We start from the raw sequence: 22,827 nt of genomic DNA on the forward strand, positions 1-22,827 counted from the left end.
GTTCCATTTTGGTCGAGAAATACATTTATATTCTAATTCAACTCATTAAACTTACATATGTTCAAATGCCTTTGAATTCTGTTTTCTGTTTTGTACTTGATCATGCATTGCTTCATCCTTGTTAGACTGTTTAAAAATAAATAAAAAATAACTGAAAATAATGCCACCATAATAAAAGGCTACATTAGAGGGCTAATGCTTAATATAAACAGGCACGTTTTCTATTTGAAACTTAATTACATTAAAACTTGAGTGAACACAACACAATATTTAAGGGCTCGTCCCACCACTACAAAGTCGAAATACATAGTGGAAACCTGTCACACATTCTGACATGTGGCATAAGGTCCCACACATATCAGCTTAATTAAACATTTTCATCTAGATTTTTATGCTGCAACGGTTTGTTTACATTTGTAATGTTTATACACAGATGGAGAAAATCACATTTCTAATTTATGATTAGATGATGAAGAAAAAACAATAATTTTACAGGCATGTAGCATTTAGGGCTTATTTGTAATTGCCCCTGTAATGTGTAGGCTATGTTCACAATATTACTGATTGCAGCTATTTAATTTAATCGCACGTTCATTTTTGGCCGCAATTTATATGGGCTACCTTTATTAATATCCTAACGTTTCTAAATGTAATTTCACATTTAAATCATACATTTGGTGCCCACATGTTTCTGCACCAACCACTCTGTCACCATGTGATGCCTGTATAGGCCTGTACGGTCTGACATAAGCGCCCATCTTTGCGGTAGGATTCATAAAGGGTAAATACACCCTTTACTAAACTGGATTTGATAACCATCCCGTGTTTTTCTTGGTTAACAAACATAAACAAAAACACAGTGGTTCTAGCGCGCTCTCATAGCAGCAGTAGCCTAGACATGCTGTTGTTGCTGCAGCCTCACCGTGAACTGTGTATGTACGGGAACAGCGCCCGGTCAGCTACAGTAGCAGAAATATGCCGCAACTTGCATTGAGGCAAGGAGAAAACAAGCGCTCTGCCGACTCACCTTAAAGGGAAGCGGACAGTTGATTACTCGCCCCCAACGAAGGCGCAGAGCGGTTCAGTTGTCAATGCGCAAATCCAAAGACTTCTCCGCTGCTCCGACAAACATGAACTGGCTATTAGCGACTGCAGATATACAGTCTATGGGCCAGACGCATGTAACGCACTATCTGTCATAGAGCAGCGATGACAAATCCCTCCGACAATGGACCAGGCGGCAGCCGGAGCCGCTGTTTGACGCCATGCAAATCCGGTTGGGACTGTAATATCGGTGGAAATTCACCCTTTCTGTGCAAACGGAGCAACTGATGGCTGTGCCAGAATGTCCGACGCGGATTAGTGATGTTTTGAGACTTGAGAGGTCAAACTCCGCCCCTAGTGTAGCCTCAAATGCACTGCTGCTGTATTGCAATATTCAATCCCTGCATGGCAAACTGTGTGCTGGCGGAAGGTCAGACTTCCAACTTGTCATGATGATGATGAGAGAAGACATCACATGACTGCATTGGTTTCATAATCATGCAGCACTGTGGGGACTAAACCCTGCCTGCTTTTCTTTTGTTTTTTCACCTAAATGTCAAACAATAGAACAGGAGAGTGTTTTATATGTTGATGCCAAGTGATTTACCAAATGTGTAAACATGACACAGTGGCCACAACAAGCCACACTGGACAAAGACATTGTCATGCTCTCATCCTGATCCTTATTATTTGTTACATTAGTGCAAATAACGCTTAATAACAGTCATTCATTTAAAATTCCTTTATTGTTATTATTATTTTTTTTATCAAGTAGCAGTACAGATGTTCAACATCTACCGTTTCTGTCTCTTTGAATCTGTGTATCACAAATATTGGGCAGAGGGGTCCGGAAGGCGAAAAGCCTGCGGAGCAAAACAGACGGGAGGACTAAAAGAAAGACAAGCAAGAGTCAGCAAAAATCAATCCTTGGTTATTTGTGTGTCTTTTCACATCTATTTTAAGTGGATCCGTCCAAAAATAGAACAAAGTTTTATTGTGATGTTTGCCGACATAAAAATATTTGAGTGTTTATTTTTTGTTGATTCATTTACAAATCCAGTGAGTGATTTTATGATGTATTGAACACAATGTTTAGCACCCTTACACCTCCATGCTAAGTTTTCATACTTTCAGATATAGATTGTACAATGGATCCTAATAGATGATTAGCGTGTGTGTGTGTGTGTGTGTGTGTGTGTGTGTGTGTGTGTGTGTGTGTGTGTGTGTGTGTGTGTGTGTGTGTGTGTGTGTGTGTTCACAGCATAAAATGTGGAAATACGGTATAATTCCTCAACGTAGCAAATACATCTGATTGTGAATATCAAGCAGGAGTATCTTCTATCACAATTTGTGAGGTTCAAATGAGGCATCAATGTTATTTTTACATGTCCTGATATGATAAACGTTGTATAACTTTTTGACCATGTGCCTTCTATGAGTGTTACAGTAATACAGTAGAACAATATAGCATGTCTCTTGTCTTGGCCCCAGCAATAGCATTGATACCTCTCCCTGGAGACAAAAAGAGTTTTTGGTATTTATAAAACAATAAGGCTTCATGTTTCTCCTTCCAAATGTTGCACAGCTGAGTTCTGTTCAAACGAGCTGTCAGACTCAACCATTCTCTAGGTTTATTTTTATAGTTGTTTTTTGGGTATCTGCTTTGTTCTTCTTTTTCAGTTTCCAGTTTGTAGTAGTTCAGCCTAACACTGACACCTAGCAACAACACATCTCTATACGTGTTACCATTTCACTTACAGTAGTTTGAGCTCAGTAAGTTTTATTATTGTCAGATGTTTAGATGAAAAATGCACCCAGTCTACAGTCGCCCTGTGTTTAAAACTAAATTAACATGTTGAGGTCAGTGATACTGTCCCATGTATCCCATGACGTAATGGAACAGCTGAAAAAGCTAAATATTTTGCACATCTCAATAGATACCATTTTGCGTTGATCTTTTCATGGGAATGGTATGCACATTCTTTGGATCACTGTGGTTCTGGAGAAATAATACTGATGTATTTAGTTTGCTCATGGGTTCACTTCGCAATGGCCTTGAACTCAATCCTGCCATAGTTTTTCAGTTACATCTTCCAGCTGTCTGAAAGGCAGAGTTTGTAAATGTCTCCCTCATCCAGGACATATGTGTCTTGTTAAATTCAGAAACATAAACATCGTGTGCACTGAGTGAGTAATTAACGTACGATATGTGCGAGTGTGTATAAGAAGGCAGTACACTTAGAACTCATGCAGCTTGAATGTTTCTCCTCAGAAAGATCCGCAGGATACACACCAAATGTCACTGACAGACATTTAGTGTATTTTACACTCATACACTGTGTTGCTGCTAGGTTGGGATGATACTTGGTAGTATAGCATAAAGTCAAAGTTTCTGAGTTTATGGATTAACTGTGTTTTATTTGAATAGCCTGTTCAGTGTGAATGGCACAGTTTCATGACAGCGCAGTTCAAAGTCCAGATTGATGTGACCTTTTTTATTTCTTTGAAATTGTTTCTAAATTGATATGTCAAATTATTTCAAATGATAGCATCAAAATTATCATTTTGAGGCTATTTTTAGCATTCATTTCAGATCAACTGAATTAATAGTTTGATAAATCCTTATTTGTATATTCAGTTCTTCTCGCTCTCACCTTTAGTTTTTATTTAGATCTTTATATATTGTGATCAATAAATTACAATGAACATGATCAGTTTATTTATATTTTTCTGTCATTCTAAAAAAAAAGTAGTTATAATTGAAATATCGCTTATCAATATAAACAAGATATAACTTTCTGCATGTACCAGTTGTGTGCCATCAATAAATAAGTGTCATTCTTTATTTACATTACATCTTCATTGATTCTTCATTTGCACATTTATAACATTTACAGTTTTGCTTTCAGTATCAGTGGACTCTATTCTTGGACCTCTTTGACTATGTATAGCACATTTCTTTGGCTATTTACATGATTTTCCTTCTATACAATTTGTTCACCAAACACATCAGTCCAAAATTGCATGAAACATTTTATATCCATTGCATGGGGAAAAGTTTTGGTATGAATCGTGTCTGCACTTCATTTCTTTTTCCTTTTTTGCTGTCTTCAAAGACGGTGCAATTGCCAACATAACAAAATCATGTTGCCAGATTACAGATTAGTAAAATACCATCTACAGGTCATCAGACTCTGGGACATTGATGGGCTCCAGGGTAACAGTGGGTAGGATCAGATGGGTGCCTTCAGATATCCATCCCTGGGCTGTCCTGTTGAAAGTGGGCCGCTTGATCCCTGGGTCTTGCAGCTCTGGATAGTTGGGCGGGTTCAGATCCAACTCAGGGAGCTTGAATGTGATGCCTCTGGGAGTCTTGTCAAAGCCACCATAAGGAGTTGCTACCCTGAAATTGACATCAAATGTAAATTTTGTTTTTGTTTCCCTATAGTAAAATCACTAACGTTTGGGTTTCTCACCGGTTGAAGCATTTGTAGTCAGGAAGCTCTGCTCGTGGGTCTGGTGTTGGCATGCTTAGTTTGAGAGTTTCAGCGAGGTCGGGGTCACTGAGGATTGCCTGATCCCACGGGGAGTGGTAGGACTTGGGCATACCTGTAGGATTTAACTTCTCTGTGGTTGTGTCTTGCCATGGGCCAAGCGAATGCAAACATGACATACAGGAGGACAAATATTAGCATGTGATCATACTGAAACAAAATTATTTGAGTCATGTTTGCCCATACGGGATAATGCTGAGCTGCTTTTTTAAACCTTTTTTTATATACGGTATAGTGTAGGAGAGTATAGTTTTAGAGTGGAAAGGATTATAAATAGAGACTGTGCTTAGAGAACACTTACACAGGCAGACTGAATTGTCCATCATTGCGCTCTGGGGGTTTAAAATAGCACATAACTGAAGTGTGCACTCATCATATAATGTGTCGACACAGGATGACACCCTATCGGAGCATTTCAGAATAAGCACAGTACTCTGTTGGCTATTAAAATATAATAAAATATAATTAACTAAACCAAACGAAAGCATTTCAAACCGATCAGGTTCAATGATTTATCATAGTTGCATACATGGAGTCAAGGTGCACATATTCAAATGAGTTGCCATAAGTAAGACAAGACAAGATGTTATGACCTTTCTCACATATCATGGATATGTAGTTTTTGCCTCACTTTGTTTGTTTTTATATGTTTTTTTGTTTCCCCTGTAAGGTGTCCTGGAGTTTCATGAAAGGCGCCCATAAATTAAATGAATTATTATTTATTATTATAATACCAGTTATCATTATGATAGCATTACATAATCAGTCGCTGTTATTTTACTGTGCAGTATAACGGGTTAACTTAGAAGATGAAGAAATAGAAGATAATGAAATTATTTTAAATATTAAATATCCACAGAGTTAGTGTTTACACTTATTTTTGATAATAGGTAATAGCTTTATTTTCCAATGTTTCACTCCAGTCTGTGCATCATTACCTGTGCTTTCTGGATTAGCAGTATTTCTATCATCTGGTGCATCCACTTTAATTTCCACAATGTTTGGATCCCCAGTTAAAATATCACTCTGAAAAACAGAACAGACATAACATGTATTGGGTTCTGATTATCAATAGACCCACAAAACGTAAAGTAACCACAACCAAAACCGCTCTTTTCTTCCATGCGCTCACACACACACACACACACACACACACACACACACACACACACACACACACACACACATACAGAAACATAGCAACAGGCACTGATAAACAGGGGAGCAGCCCCTCAGCAAAGTGCCTGAGCAGCCTCTCAGAAGATTTGGCTGGAGGATGCAATAGGCACGAGGCACATGTCTGTGTTATCACAGTTGTAACACGTTTTTTTTTCAAGAGCATATTTCCTGATATATTTGCTTGATGAGTAAAACATTTTAAATATTTGCAGACAGTACTAATGCCAGAACTCCAGAAGAGTCAGGAATATACTAGAAGATAGTTTACTATACATACAGGGATTCAAACATATGAACTCACTGAGTAACAAACACTCACATTTAGCTGTGCATTTGCCTCATTTTGAATACTTTCAAATGTATATTTCTCAGATCTCCTCTGGCGCATTTTGAAGAGCCGGGAACCTCTGTTGGAAAGCAATGATAACTCCTCCAACATGATGTCTTTAGGAGTGCAGAGCTTCTTTCCCAAATCCATTACGTCCCCTGTCGAACAACAAAGTAGAAAAAAAATGTATCAGTGTGTAGAGAAAGACAAAAATCTGTACAAGATGCAGGTTAAGTAGACACTCAATAGTATCAGTATATTAATTGTTGCATACAAGCAGCTCTAATTGTGTTCTAGCAATCTTTTCAAAAACTGAAAAACACATTTTTGCCAACATGTATCATCCAGTCAAGGTACATTTTCTAAAAAGGATCAGCAAGCAAAAGTAGGCAACTAGGGTGTCAGAAACGCCACCATGTTTACGAGTTGGTGACCATGGAAATTAGACTAATTGCACATTTTGTTTGGCTTTAAAGTGGCTTTTAAAACTCATCAATAGGATATTGGCCCTGTGTCTAAGTCTTAAGGGGAGGCCATGGCAGACAGTTTGTTTTTACCCCCGGGCCGTCTACTGGGTTAATCCTGCTTTTAGAGCTGGATCATGGATGGACAATATAAAAATACACGCAGAAATGTCCCTTGATATCATTTTTGACAGCTGACTAGGTTTAAGCCAGGGTCAATAAATTACATCAAAGGTGTCAGAAAATTCATATTTTCTATTTTCCAAGGACTGTCATAGACAATAAGTTATCATTGTACTTGAACATTTGTTTGGATGCACATGATGGTTCCTCGTCCACCGCTACACACGGAATGTACCCCAGCTGTCACGGACCTTCACTCACATGAAAAACTTCTACACAGTTGGCTCTCACAACTTCCCTCCCCTCTCCAGAAATAGACTTTTGAAAAGGACAACGACAAAGGATTAGCCACCATAGGTAGTAAATCATCTCATTATCTTATTTATGGCAAGTGCTGGAGTGTAACCCTGACATTTTGAACCCCGATCAGAATTGATATTATTTTGCAGCAGTGTGTTTGTCCACATAGCCTTGGCTCTAGCATCATACCATTGATACCATGGACCTCTTGGTAAATAGCTGCTGCACACTTCTTCCTCTCTCCAGCTGGCATTGTACAGAATTGTGACATTGTGGCTTTGGCAAGGTTGGCAGAACTCAGGAGTACTGGAAACACATACAGGACACAGGATGTAGTTGTTCTGTCCAAGTCATGAGGAAAGTATTTCATTCCTAACACTGTGACCTCATAGAACATGGGTGCTAGCACATAATGTTGACAGGTTACAGATACACACGGTGTTTCCTGTGCAAATGTACGATCATTTTATCAGTCATCGAAGAAAACCCTGAATGTTGAAAGGTGACGGAAGGACACTCGATAGTATCATATTAAATGCCCCATTATTTTCTTTTACATAGTATTTTACAATTTAGATGTTTTTTTTAGTCATCTGCCATGTCAACGTTTGTCATGTTACAATAGTTCAGAGATTACAATGTATAGCATAATCCCAAAGCCCACATTTTTAAATCGTATCCCTGTCCTGACTGGATCAATTTCTTAGTATGTGAACTTCTGTTAGTTGCTCCCATTAATGTTGCCACAGGATACATAACGTGCAAATGTCAAGGGTGAATAGTCTGTACCTAAGTTTATTTGCATAGCATGGCACAACAAAGGTACAACATTCAAAATAAAAGAAAGAGAAAAAAAACATTATAAAAAATACAATATCCATAATAATTTTACGTTTGCAGTGGTCGGTGCAATTGCCTAATTTAGCTTTTGCTTCTTTTTTTTCAAATGTAGAACATGATGCTTTAAAAAAATCGCAAATGTTCAATAACACCATTTCGCCAATCGGCTGACTTATGACTATGATATTTTATCACAATTTCATAATTATTTCATATAATATATATATATATATATATATATATATAGAAAGATATATAGAAAGCATTATATCAAAGAGAGTAGATATAGTGTCTGATTAACTGATAATCTGCCAAATGTTGCATTTCCTTAAGGTCACTCCTATATTTAACAGATGTTAGTTCGATGCATCCAATTTTATTACATTTATTTGATCCCAACACAGCGACTTTCTCCAAGGTTCAAATGTAACTTCAATATAATGTAAATATACCACACACAAAATACACCCTGAGGAGGCTTGTCCCTACCTGTGATGGTGTCCCTATAGTGTGCAACCTGTATCCTTGAAAGGGAGACACAGAGGCTCAGGGGTCAACCTACAGTAGGTAGTTTGATCTTCCCTGATCTTCACACTCCTGGACACTAAAACCAAACTGTGAGTGTGTCTCTGTGTCTGTTGTGAATGGAATGCAGCTTACATCAATAGGCTAAATTTAACCTGCCAAACACTCAAAACCCACTCTCAAACACCATGGGGCAAGGATAGCTACCAGGGAGAGAGAGAGAGAGAGAGAGAGAGAGAGAGAGAGAGAGAGAGGAAGTGAGACAGACAGAGAGAGAAAGTGAGAGAGAAAGTGAGAGAGAGAGAGAGAGGATCGACAATACACATGCCCACTAATGTTCTTCTTTTCCTCTCCAGAGATGTTCTTCCTTTCCTTGTGTTGAGTCTCTAAAGTATGTGCGTTGACGTAACCTCTGAGTCGCTGTGCCCTCAAGTTAGGGAGATGGTTAACACTGGGCACAGCTGTTCCTTGTGTACTACTCTTTCCAAACTGAGCTGTAACTGTTAATGTGTAATTACTGACTTTGGATAATCATATACAGACAAATGTGGGGGGAGGGGGGTTGCGGAGTAGTGTGGTCACATCTCTGAGATGTTGGCCAACCAAAGCGATTTTAATAAAGCAGCATCAAGGTCATTACCCTGGCAGCCAAACCTGCTGTCACACTTCAGACATACTAAACTTTAATCTTTTACGAAAAAATATACTGTTCATACATGAGAGAAGTTCCTGATGTAATCCTAACACTTACTGTGAATGCTTCAACCACAATTGAATGCCTGTTTTATTACTTTTATATTGCTGTTATATACATTGTAGCTTAATAAACAAAGACATCTTACACATAATCATAATTAATTAAAACATATATGCTTTTCCTGCACCGACTTCCTTTTTTAATTTTAGCATTATGTCATTGAACCTCAAAAATAGAACAAAATCAAAGAAACACTTTTGATTTAAGACTTAAATCAGTTCCATGTCTTTTATTTTTCAGTTTGTGATTAATAGGTGCACAAAATGACATCGTACCCAAGAAAACTCTTAAACACAGGGTAAAAGCCCAATAGGCAAAGACAATACATCAGACATTGAAACTCTGACACTCAATGGCAGAATCTGTGGTTCTGTTTACATTTTAACGCCACACAGTGTACAACCAACACATGCAACATGTATTCCTCTTGACCTAAAAGTACATAAAATAGTAGCAAACAGGCTTAAATCCACCATGAAATCTCACATTGGAAGGTTGTTAGTTCAAATAAGGTCATTGTTCAGATTGTTTCAATTCTGCTACTTTCCTAAAAATGCACATCAAGTACAGAGAGAAAAGCATTTTGAAATGTTCACCCTTTGAATATACATGCCATCACCACTCGAAAATAGTGAGAGATAAAACAGATTAAAACAAGATGAGCTACAGTAAAGATTTCTTAACATGCTTGATTTCTCATCAATTTTCAGTGAGCAACACCACTCTACTAAAAAAACAAATAAACAAAATAAAACACTTTAAACATTTCTCTACACATCCTCTATAGCTTTCACAAAACATAACCCTTTTCCTGAGGTCCACTCCTGTCCTTAACCAGTCACTAAAAACTGCTGGGATATAATGATTCTGAAAAGGTCACAAAATCTGCCATCAGTGCATACTATACTATACTGGGTAATATCTCATCAGCAACACACCACACCTTCCTAGTACATTGTTGTGCCTTTCAAACCAAGTGACCACTCGTGCCATGATGACCCATCGCCGCCATTAACATTTTAAAACACACTTCATACATTGTCTAAAATATTCCTACGTTTCAAACCTATTGGAAGCATTTGAACAAACACGTGTCAACAACAACGTTTTTGTCTCTAATGTTCTCTAATGTTAAGTTTGGGATCCCCTGTTCAAGCTGCTGCCCCCGCGACCTGACTCCAAATAAGAGGTTGAAGATGATGATGATGTTCTCTGATTGTCAATATACAGTACTTTGCACACTCCATATATAATTTACGTGAATATGAAAATGTACTGTGTTTCTCTTTATTGGACCTCATCACAGTTGTATTAACTCCTCTGGGCTGCACTATAAGACAGAGTACTTTGTTTGGATTGGAAACTTATCCCACATATCCAATACTGGCCCTACTGGCAGGCCTTAGAGGCTGGGCAGGTCTGAATGGAGGCCCATAGAAGGCTGGTCTCTCAGGTGAAAATGTCCTGCTCATGGACAGTGCCTGAAAAGCTGGGACTGCATAATAATGACTCTTACTGACAGCTGGGGGATCAAGAGACACCCTTCGCTTCCATTCTTCGGGAGGCTCTGGCAGAGATTTGTGATGTCCTGCAGCTCTGACGTTAGAGGCAATAGATGACGGGAGGCTCTGAAACAAAAAGGCATCATCCACTGAACCAATGGGGCTTCTGGACGCTGCCTGCCATGGTGACAGTGGCTTGTAGACTTTTTCTTGAAAGGATGTTTGCCTCCGGGTGGGTAGAAAAGACGACTGAATTCCAGGCAGTCCAAGAGAAGGCACTGAATACTGTCGCTTGGGCAGGCTCAGAGAGCGATTTCTACCATATCCCTGAAACAAAAGCTCATATTAGTTGACTGGTGTGACATAAATGTTACAGACTTTGCTGCCACCACCTGGCTTCATGGAAGCTTAGACAGCTAATAAATGTCCTGGTTTATCGATATTTTATTAGGAATGAAATGCAAAGTTTTAGTGTACGCTAGGTGCAAACGAATTAGGGATAATTTGCTGACACTGCCCACACACTGACAAAAAAATAACCTGTTTTTTTGTCAGTGTGTGGGCAATTTTTCTATGAAAATTGACTGTTTTCTTTCAACATTTATCACTACATTTTAGGATTTGCAAAGACAAAAACACACAAACTCTTAAAAAAACAATTCTTCATCTAAATTAACTGTCAACATGTGAAGACAAACTACAGGATTAAGTTAGAGTGATGTCAATATGTGGGTAGGATCTTGTCTAAGGGTCTTGAAGCAGCATTTGAAACATTAACACATGTTGAAAATGAATTTTAAAAGTTTCAAAAACTTACCTGGTGTTGGTTCAGGACATTTAAAATAAAGACAGCGGAAATCTTACTACATTAAAGAAATGTTTAAGATTAGGAAACTTTGCTTCGAACTATATCAGTTCCAACTTGCTTTTTTCATCTGCTAAAAGGGGAAATCCACCCGTAAATAGATTTTCTTTTAAAGGATCAGCTAAATGCAATGTAATGTAATGCCTAATTAGACCTCTGCTCAGGTTGAAGGTCGGAAGAGCAATGCTCAAAACTAGGCGATGTCACAGAACTCCTGTATACCCAAAGCTGTTGCCTTTTAAGTATCTGCCTTAGACCTATACTGCAACCTTCTGAAATCTTGTGCACCACTGTTTGAATTACCAAGACTCAGTAAACTTGACAACTATGTAAAGGTTTTCTATGACCGACTCGTTGTTAGCTCATCCTACCTTAGGTATGATACAAACAGCAAATTGCTGCAGTCCTGTCAGGCTTGGTTGTCTGCTTTGGTTTAAACTAGGTAAAGGAAGATATTCCAAGGAATTGTGACAATGTTTGACAACAGCCCCCTTGGAAATAGCTTTAAAGCTTAAACAAAGATAAACAAATTCCCAATGGCACACAAGGACAGTTGACCACTCAGTAAATCTTTTTGCAATCTAACATAGTGTTTTTTTGTGTGTGTAATGGGTCTGCTTATTAGGAACTAATTACAGAAATCTAGTTATTGAAAGTTAATTCCAAATTTGACCTGTCTTTAAATGATACTGAAAATGATCATTAAATTAACAAAATGTAAATTCTTCTTTCCGTGGATTTCCCTTCCATTGACTATCAGCATCACCTGAGGGCCTAGATCAGGGGTCACCAACCTTTTTGAACCTGAGGGCTACTTCATGGGTACTGAGTCATACGAAGGGCACCCAGTTTGATACACTCTTCTGAAATAACAAATTTGCTCAGTTTGCCTTTAGTTATATATTATCATTAATGATTAATGATATTCATCTATGTGAAGACACTGATCATGTTAAAGATTTCTCACAATAATGATCAACAATGACTTAAAAAAGGTTGGAAACAGATTATTATGCGATTTTTTTAGAACAGGCCTGAGGGCGCGTCATATGGTCCTTGCGGGCTACCTGGTGCCCGCGGGCACTGTGTTGGTGACCCCTGGCCTAGATCATAGTTCCAAACTTCTCACTTTCAGACCTCTAATGCTGTGAAAACAAACATACAAACAAACACATCAGTCCAGCCAAAGTTTAAACAGGAAGGGAATCAGTGTCAACCTTCAGCAATTTACAATTTTCTATAAATATCAGAAATAATTTAATCAAAATTACAAATAATGTGGCGCCCTTTAGAAAATGCTCATTGCTGAAGGTTACACAAATATAAGTACATTTTATGTGAAAATGTGAAGCAGTGAATAAGATAAAGGAGGAAATATGGGTGACCCAGAAAAAGTAGTAATGCAGAAGTTTAGGAGAAGAGAATAGACACCTATGACACACAGAAGAAATACACAAGCAGAAGGAAAGAGACATTTAATAGCATGATTGTGCTGAGTACAAGAAGTGCAATAAACAGTGATATTTGTGAAAGACAGAAACATAGAGACAAGCAACACAAACGTTTCCTATTTTCATTTTGAGGTGCTATGGTAATATGACACAATGGCTGAATAGTCCAATCTTTGTGATAACTTTCTTATGTTTTACATCAAGGATGAAGATACAGAATGGCTCATGACTTTACTGACAGTTGAATGACTGGCCTAACTGACCATTGCAGAACATATATCAACTTAAAAAACATTTTGAGTCATCAGGGTTAATGATCACAACTAAGATTAATGATTTTAGCTGTTGTGATGCAATAAAAGTTTGGAATGAAACTGAAGGAATTGCAAATATTATTTATCCAAACAAGAAGTGCATAGGCAGTTTATCCAAAGACACAATCGATTATTAAAATTATTTGTTAATATAATTGTTAAATTTTGAGCCTAAATTTGAATTTAATAAATAATTGTTTTAATAAATATTAATGTTGTGTGTAGATCTTGGGGGTAAGTGTGACTACTACTAAATAAAAAGGCATATCATGCATTTAATCGTATTTCTTATAAAGGAAAAACATCTTTAAAAATAGACCTTTGTTGAACAACAATATTGCACATACATAGCACTTCCTGAGAATCACTTAACATTTTTAGTCATCATTTCCTTTTTCAAGCAAACGTGCACCTCCCACGTTTGAGGAAGATGATTTAATGTGGTACGTTTTTATTTATTCTAGTTTATTATCCATCAATTTACAATTTGAGGCTAACTTTGCTCTACAATCAACGTCCTTCTCATACTTTCCATTTATTGCCAGCTAAATATTCTTACAGCTGCAAACTGTAAATGATTTTTGATGCGGCCCACAGTTAGTGCAAAAGTCTATACATTTCCACTTGTGAGACATTTTAGATCCAAGTTGCAGTTGTAATTGGGTTCTATCGTCTCAGTGTTGACTACACCTAAGCATGACCATATACAGTACAGAACTAATGAAGCATGGCAACAGGTCTCCATTGTGTGCCTGTGGCCACTGGCTTCTTAGCAGAAAATTTTGGCCGAGGTGCCATTTGAAGTGCACCTCTAGCAATAAGAGATGCAGGAGAAAAAGCGGCAGCTATGCTGTCACCAATAGATGAATGCTGGGAGCACGTGCTTGCAGGTCGGGCGCTTGGTGCTTGCTTGTTGGTAATGTGATGTGTTGCAGTTGTGGCAGTGTGATTTTCATCCAAGCGCTTGTCAATGGCAAGAGGCTTAGCTGATCTTGTGTTTCGACTGGCAGAATAATTTTCAAATCTTACCGGTACAGGAGACTTAGCAGGGACTTCTGCCTCACTTTGAACAGGAAGCTCAGGGGCATTTTTAGGATAATGATAAGGGTCAGATCTATGTTTGAGGCTTTTGATAACCTCAAATTTTGATGTTTGAGTTGGTTTGGGTGTAGGTCCTTTGGCCTCGGGAGTCGGTTTGGGGCTAGGGCCTGTGCCCTCGGGGACTGCACCATACTTGAACAGTGATGAGTCCAACTGATAAGGCTGATGTTTCATAATATCTAAGGCATCAAGGTGCTTTGGGGCTGCTTTAGGTTTCTCTTTGGTCTTAGGTTTGGTTTGGGGGCTTGTGGAAGGGGGTTGCTTGGCTGCTAATGTAGGGTTGAAAGGAGCAAGAAGAGGATTGTATGATAAAGGAGGAGGGGCACGTATATTGGAAGAATACCGCCAGACGTTAGGGAGGGACGAAGTTGGGGAGGGGGATCTTGTTTTGTGAGCTTGCACTGTTTCAGCATCAACAACAAACTTCTCCATACGGGACTGTCTTTTGGCAAACAACTCTGCACCTTTTCCTGACATAGTTGGACCATCAACAGCCTGATTAACACCTCTGTCTGAGACTCGACCTTTTGGATAGGCCTGTGGAGCTTTTGATGCGTGGACGTATGGCTTCCCTAGCTGTGGTGGGCAAGAGGCAACTGAGTGTGGAGTACTGTCTGGCTTATTCCTTGAAGGTGAAGTTGGATGATGTGGGCTGTGGGTAGGACTGGGGGCTTGCATACTCACAGGGGATCGTGGTGACGGTATACTCCAGGTATTTGTGGTTGGCTGAAGATTAAGTTGAGAAGAGGAGTTGTTTTCTGGAGCATCGGCTTTGGCATGTGTTTGAAGACTTGCCTGAGTCAGATCTGGTGCCCATTGGATGGCCATCTGTTGAGGAGGAGCCCAATCTTGCTGCGGTGAGTAATGCTGAGTATGAGGCCCCACCAGACTGTTAGAAGGTTGTGAAATCGGACTTCTTGGTGGAATAAATGGCTCACAGGAAGGACTCCTCCTCATCCAAGGATGGCAGGTTGGGTTCATGGTAGGTTTTGGGGCAACTGGAGGGGGATTCTTGAGTTTTATTGTCCTAGGTTGCATGAAGTTGCAAGCTTCAGCACCTAGACTAAAAAAGTCTTCCTCTGCCTCAAAATAAGACCTCCTTTCCCCTTTGTTTTGACTACCAGAGTCTTGTGCTAGCATCGATGGCTTTTTATTAGTGGTTTTCCGTTTTGACTCTGGCAGGATACCGGTCTTGATGGCTGGTACAGATATTCGCTCATCTCTTGAAGCTATGATGTCTCCAGTTGGGGACCAAACCTGTGGGTTACTATTTATAGGCACCGGTACTCGGAATCTTGATTCTTGCTTCTTTGTCATTGGAACACCAGGCATTGCAGAAGCAGTTGTGCTGTCTTGAAAACCTAGGAAAGGCTTCGCAGTTCTGTTCGGCACCAAGGGTCTTGACACATTGGATTGGTCATTCATGTGGTCAATATTTTCTTGGTATTCTACATGCTGTTTGAGATTTTCATCCATGTAGTTGGCCTGATTAGTATGCATGTACATTTCCTTATCGTCATAAATATTCTGTGCTTCTGTATATTCAGGTTCTCCTACAGTCTCCACAGATATTCCTTTACTCCGCAGTTGTTCACGCTCTGTCAGGATTTCATCCATCCGTTTGCGGCGTTGGACAAACATCGTAACACCCCTTCCTTTTGTTTGAGGTAGTGCTTCCATTTCTCGAACACTTCCCCAATTCAGACTTAAATTGTGCTTCAGGTGAGTAACAGAACACTCCTCCTCTAACTCAGATTCACTTGTTGCCACAGGGTTATAATCAGCTGATCTGACTTTTTCAGTTTTCTTCTTTATTTGGTTTCCACGGTCAAACTTGTAATCACCAGTCCCGTAACTCACAAGTGTATACTTCTTGACCCTCTGGCGGCGTTTATTAAACAGCAAGGCTCCCTTATTTTGAGGGTTGGGTGCATCTGTTAGAAGCCGAGCAATTCGCTTACATTTAGATTTGGTGTCCTTGACCTGTCTTTCTGAGTGGCTCTCGTTGTGACTGAGCCCTGAGACAAAGGAAGACAGCGAGAAAGAGAGGAGGGAGGGAGGGAAGAGAGTAGGATAAAAACAAACAATTTTGTAATTAGACAGTATATAGACATTATTTTAATATGATATTTTGTCATTGTAAAATTAACAAACTATCCTATTTAAATAATTAATGCTAAAATAGGGTCAGCTAACCCTTGGTTGAATGACATTAACTTAAAATGTGGGGGTTTGTTTCATACGGAGCTTTGGTATTCTCAGCTTGCTGATGAAACCCGCAATTATTATAATTTTTTTGACAGAAGCAAAGTAAGAATAAGTAAGAGATATGTTGAAGTTGCCCCTGCAGAAGCCAGCACACTAATAAAAGCAACATATTCACTTACAGCTAACTTTGGGGGGTCCATGTGGCAAGGAAACTTATCAGCTCACTTTCCATTGCAGTCAAGTCTTACGATTGGAAAAGGGATCGGGTAACAGGCCAGGGTGACACATGTTGGTGTCTGTCAAATTTGTTTCTGCCAGCCTCATCATATGGTCATATTTATTCTTATCCTGCTCTGACTATTAAAGCCATGGGAATTCTCCCTGTAAGTCCGCCTTAAATAGACCCCACATTACAGCATGGAAATAACCTGCACCCATGGTGTTTTGCACAACTTCTAATCTATCGGTTATATTAAGTATCTTGCTTCACATAACACCAATAATGATTACGGGAATAAAATGTAATTTAATCTTATTATCCAAGCTTTGTGTCCAGAGCTGCACTAAAGTAAACATAACATTATATCTCAGCAATAAATAATACATAATTTAAAGTTAGAAAACATTTAATCTATGCTGTAAACTTTGCACTACTAGCTTGATATGACCACAGGAATATAACAAGCGAGGGTAGGAGATAGATACTTACGTGTGTACCTTGCCCTGTGCCTCTCCGGTCTGCACAGATCTGTGTCAGACTCTGAGTTCCACTTCTCTGCCTGCTCAGCACCCTCGTCTGAAATTCCAAAGAAGACAGAAGCAGGAGGTGCTTCACTACTCCCTCCTTCCTCTGAGGATCCTACCCTCCTGTTCCCAGTCCTTGGACCCTGCCTGTTACTGGCTCCCAGGGACTGCCCTGCAGTCAGGGTCAAGGCCAGGGTCACATCAGCAGCACAGCCAAGAGAGGAGGAGGATGACTGGGAATGAGGAAGTGATATCTGGCTAGCGTGAGGCTCAGAATTGGGGCACTCTTGGTGTGTGGATCGTGGCATTGTTGAGGTTTGGATATGATGACATTCTGTAATGGACTCTCTTGATTCACTTAGGTAGATGTCATCCTCTTCTTTGTATGAGACATCCTCTTCACATCCACTAAGTTCAGGCAGGGACTGTTGTTCACCTGCAGATTCCGAGTCTTGTGATTGAAGGCTTTTTTGGGACCGAAGGTCAGACTTGGGGAGATGAGCAGGTCGAGAATCTGGAGGGTACTCTGCATCGCTGGCATCATCTTCAAAATAGGACTCAGAGACACACAGTTCCTGGGAACCATCTGAACCTGACCAAGGGACCAAGTTATCAGTGTTGTCTGGGTCTTCAGCTTCTGGTTCCATCTCTGATGCTGTTTCACAATGACCTGAAGAAATAAACAAACAAAAAAATAAACACTTCAGGCCAAGTAATTATGTATTATGTAATGATCAGAAACTTTAGGAAATACACTGAAAATAGCAATAGCAAAAACAATTAAATGTTCTTGTAGAAATATTCTAACAATTATATAATATATATAATTGTTATATATATATGTTGAATTTAAGTATTTACTGTTCAGATCAAGAGATGTTTGCGTTAGTACATATGTATTGTGTAAAAGTTCTTCCTATCCCCAATAGGAACTGCAGCTTCTCTTTGGCAGTTGCATCAGGGCTGCCATCGCTCTACATGGAATGGTATGCAATATCAAGGGGGAAACAGCATTCACATCCAAGAGCATAAGCAAAACAATTGGTTGCCGTTTTCCGAACCCCTGTTTATACAGCAAGGTTTCTTTCGCTCCACTATTCTCATCTATCACTGCAACAAATATCAGCAATGCAATTGCTGTCAGCATTTCCATTTAAGAACTAAATCTGAGAGACTATTTGTTTTACACATAGTAGAAATACTAGGCCTCCTACTCCCTCACTAAAAGCCAGTGTTTGTTTTATATATAGACAGTTAGGTATTGTACAGGCTACCCAATTATTATCTCAAATTATTTTTGGACTCAAATATTATATCAAAATCACTGCTAAAAAAGTATCCATGTAACTAAAAATAAAATAAATTTAGTATTAAGAAATTGTTCATGTTGGTGCCTTTACAATATTGATTCATAGACCAATAGACCAGGATTTTGGACAAAGGACATTCCAGCTGTCTTCTACTTGGGGATTCCAAAAAATCTAAATTTTACTGCAAACATAAACCTTTTTATTCAAAGTCAACATTTTCCAACATCCACCAGAAGGACCAGAAGGTGGTGCCACAAAACTGTAGACCAACATGTGCACGCATACATTTGCCTCCATAAAAAGAAACATGTCAGGCTGTACACCTTGGGACATCCAAGCCATAAACACTTCATATTTTGTAATTTTACTCATAACTTGTCTATTCAGCATAGAAAACATACACCTTGATTCCAGCCATGTTTAACAGATATGTGTAAGAAAAAAAGTTTAGATGCCATAGTGCACAAGTGCATTACTTCTGCACATGGCAGCCAGATCATAGTTACAAACTAGGGGTCAGTATATCACCTTAATGACACAGACTTCCTTCCTTCAACAGATTTGGTCAACAGTTTAGAACACTAAGCAGCTAAAGACTCCATGAAGTCCACAGGACATCACTTTTTGTCAAGACTCACACTGCACACAAAGCTAAATGATTCAATGAGCTGATTGGGTCAGGAAATAAACAATCAAAAACTGCTTTTAAAAGTGGCTCATGCCAACAACCAGTGTCTTTATTGAAAACTTAGTTCAACTGAAAGCACTAAAAATATAAATGCATTAGTTCAAAGCAGAGAAAAAACTGGACTTAATCAACAATACTCAAAAGTCAAAAGACTTGCAAGTGGCATTGACTTGTTGAAAAGTCACAAAACAAAGAATAAGAGAGCCAAAAATATCTAGCTATTATTAGATCCTTCAAAAATAGGTTTAACGGGTTTAGGTTTGTCCTGAGGATGATGCAATTTATTCATTCAAGCAGATGTTGTTCTCAATGGATGCATGAATGTCGACAGCAAATTATTTTCCATAATAAATGCTTTAAATGTCATGTTAATCTGCCACTTATGATTTGAATGTTTCTGGTGGATAATTGTTTTTTGGAAAAAAGCATTGGAATAGTTGGAGCAACCATAACTACTTGCAGAGTAATTCATTGACATTATTTCACTCCTGAGCATACCTGTATTGTACACATTAGACAAGTTTAATCGAGTCCTGTCTGCTGTTTTTTGGGGTTTACACATTAAGAGAAATACCGAGTTCAATGCCAGACTATAAGATCACTGATATAAAACATGACTACAGTATATAAAGCGTCATTGTCATTTGCCACTTAGGACATGTAACCTTACGTGTACAGATTTAGTTAACAACCAATTTAGAATAATGCATACTTATTACATACATATCTCCCAGATTAAATATTGGGCAACAACGATTTTTTTCTGCAATTACAGTTTTTGCCAATTGCTTACACACATCTTGCAGACTTTGGCCCACTGTGTCAAAACTTAACACACAGGCCGAATAGGACAAAGCACATGGAGATAAACTTCTAACTTATAAGGCAAAATGAAACTCTTGAAACAAAACCCAACAATCACATTTCAAAACTGTTTTTAGCATCAAAACAATACACACATGCACTTTTGAATTACTCTTTCCTAGCTGTGTGTTGTTAGTTGTTCCTAACAACACACAGATGTGCTTTATGCAAAACACAGCTGTATTCAGTACTTTGAATGGGTTTTGACTTTACAAGTTTCAAACAGATTTTTTTTGTGAAAGATTGATTCACTACAGTTCATCTAGACATATGAAAATAAAAATAAAAAAGCTTCTGAAAAATAAGTGTATTTTGCAATGTCATTGTTTTGGCCAATAAAAAAACAAATAGGTATTGCAGTTCAACAAGTAGTTCAGTTTGTCAATATAAACTCTGAAATAATTACAGTAAAATAAAATAAAATCAGTGTTGTAACGAATGGGGTGGGTGGAATATGAATCCTTTGGATATGGCCTCCCATTTGCGTCTGGCCACATCGCCTCATCAACATCACATGCAATGTCATCCTTTGAGAACCAAGAGCGAAAATATTCCTGATATCCAGTCTAAATGTCCTAATTATGGAGCTACTGTGTAGTTGGGCTGGACTCTCTGCCCAGGCTCCTATATCGTTAGGCCATGATCCATAACATGGTCCACTATAGTGACCCTGTTGTATGTGTCTCCGTCTGTTATCGTCCTCCTGCCGCTTTCTCTTGTCCTCTTCCCCTGACTCTTACTGTCTCACAAAGGAGCTGAGCTCACCTGAGGTCTACAGTATTTGTAATGCTAAGGCTCACACTGATTGGTATTTAATTAGCTTAATTTTGTTTTTATGTGTGTGAGTCTGTGTGCTTTTCCAATTTTAGTTGTGTTTTGAATTTTAAATAGATGTGTTTTCCCAAGGATTGCAGGAGATTTCCTTTTTGAACAATGTGTCTTGTGTGAAAAACAATGTGTAGTGTTTTGCAAGAAGTGTGTTGCAGAATTTCAAACACAGTGCAAAGCCTATTTTGTGTTTGTGGGGTTGGTGCTTGTGTTTAGGGCATGGTCACAACAGTTAGGGTGTATTCACACTGGGAAAGTCCGCTAGTTCACTTGCTTTGGTCCAGACCAAATAGAGTTTTGATTTTTTTTGTGTGTGTTTTTATTTTGCTTCCCATGTACGGGACCGTCAATACTATCCCTGTGTCAGTCTGGAGCTGAACTGCGCCGACCCAGCTGATACACAGCTTAATCAGCTGAGTGTCAGCTTGAGCCTATATTCTTCTTGCGAGCCGCGCGTCCAGCACCAAAAATACAGTAAAAATGATGTTTCATATCGTAGGCTACAAGCCACATAACGTGGCATTGACATAAGGCTACATATTATAACCATATGAAACAACAATCATTTGATGTTTTTCCTCTTTATTTATAGGTTAGATGTAGGCATTTTTATTATTTTTAACCCCATATTATATCAATGGTATATTTCACAGTTTTAACTTCGTGCTTCCTGTTTCTCTCCACCCCAGAATGTCTGTCCAATGAATGAATGACCTCAGCTCACGTGTGGTTTTGCTTCGTAATGCTGGTTCACTTGCAAAAGGGGCAATATGAAAGTGGACCACACCAAACAAAAAAAATCAAAACTCTATTTGGTCTGGACCAAAGCAAGTGAACTAGCGGACTTTCCCAGTGTGAATACACCCTTAGAGGTTGTGATCCTTTGGGCATAGCAACCACTATTAGTGTTTAAGCATTAGGCAAAAACTGTAACGGGCCCTCCTTTCATGTTTTTACAGTATATGATCATTTTAACTACAGATTGAGCTGGTAGGGTTACATTTGGGTGTCATATTTTTCAGATTGTATCCATTTGAACCGGACAGTAGGATATATTCACCAATAACAACAAGTGATATACTCTCTGTCACACATATACAGTTTATGGAAAACATTTGTATAGGGCAGGTATATTACTAAATTGATTTTAGGGAGGTTGTTGTAGCCTTATTAGACTACATGATTTCTTTTGTCCACCTATTTGACAAACTATACAAATGTCCTTTGACATATGCAGCTCCAAGATTACAAAAACTCTTGGACACTTTGGCCCATGCCCACACTTCTCTTCACACATGGTTCCACTTCATTTTACCAGTCAACCATCATCAAGCCTTACTTTGGTGCTTTAGGAGTTTCTGTTTCCTAGTATGGCAGTATGTTCAGTGTGTTGAATCATTGCCATGGAAAGAGGAAATCAGGATCCTTGACAGACGAGTGAACTCTTGGTCTGGGGGATAACCACCATGAGGATTGAACTGTGGCGGATTAGATGTTTCCATGTTAATATTGTCTTATGATAAACTTACTAATAAGAAACACACAGATGTTCGAAACAAGCCTTACAACATAACAAACAATAACTAAATATAGCACAGACCATTATTAATTATCACATATACATGTTGCAATTATTATTTAATGTATTGGTAGATATAATTTTTACTAAATTACATTTGCTATGTTTAGGCAATTAGAGAGGTAGCACCTACGGTCTGAGATCTTCTAGAATCTCAAAAGGAATCAAAAGTGTGTGTTCCTGATATGATACTGAAATAAGTACATTCCTTTAGTTATATAAATTAATGTGTCCATCAAAGCCAATAGCAGGAATATTC

The 22,827-nt window shown here is 38.7% G+C and overlaps 2 protein-coding genes across 2 annotated transcripts; both read right to left on the bottom strand.

Moving 5' to 3' along the window:
- Positions 1-3,882: 3,882 nt before the first annotated feature.
- On the bottom strand, positions 3,883-8,431 carry myoz2b (myozenin 2b). Its single transcript, XM_080029974.1, has 6 exons — positions 8,322-8,431; positions 7,182-7,298; positions 6,097-6,263; positions 5,537-5,624; positions 4,521-4,683; positions 3,883-4,447 (listed from the first exon to the last, which is right to left on the bottom strand). Exons 2-6 carry the CDS (start codon positions 7,261-7,263, stop codon positions 4,222-4,224), a joined length of 726 nt encoding a protein of 241 aa, XP_079886100.1. The 5' UTR covers positions 7,264-7,298; positions 8,322-8,431; the 3' UTR covers positions 3,883-4,221.
- A 2,047-nt stretch (positions 8,432-10,478) lies between these two features.
- Positions 10,479-17,946, bottom strand: synpo2b (synaptopodin 2b; the record flags this gene model as incomplete). Its single annotated transcript, XM_080029930.1, has 3 exons — positions 10,479-10,943; positions 14,276-16,365; positions 17,265-17,946. 3 exons carry the CDS (start codon positions 17,944-17,946, stop codon positions 10,479-10,481), a joined length of 3,237 nt encoding a protein of 1,078 aa, XP_079886056.1.
- Between the last annotated feature and the right edge of the window lie 4,881 nt (positions 17,947-22,827).

The sequence above is a fragment of the Ammodytes marinus genome (assembly GCF_949987685.1).
Source record: "Ammodytes marinus genome assembly, chromosome: 6".
Classification (NCBI taxonomy): Eukaryota; Metazoa; Chordata; class Actinopteri; order Uranoscopiformes; family Ammodytidae; genus Ammodytes; species Ammodytes marinus.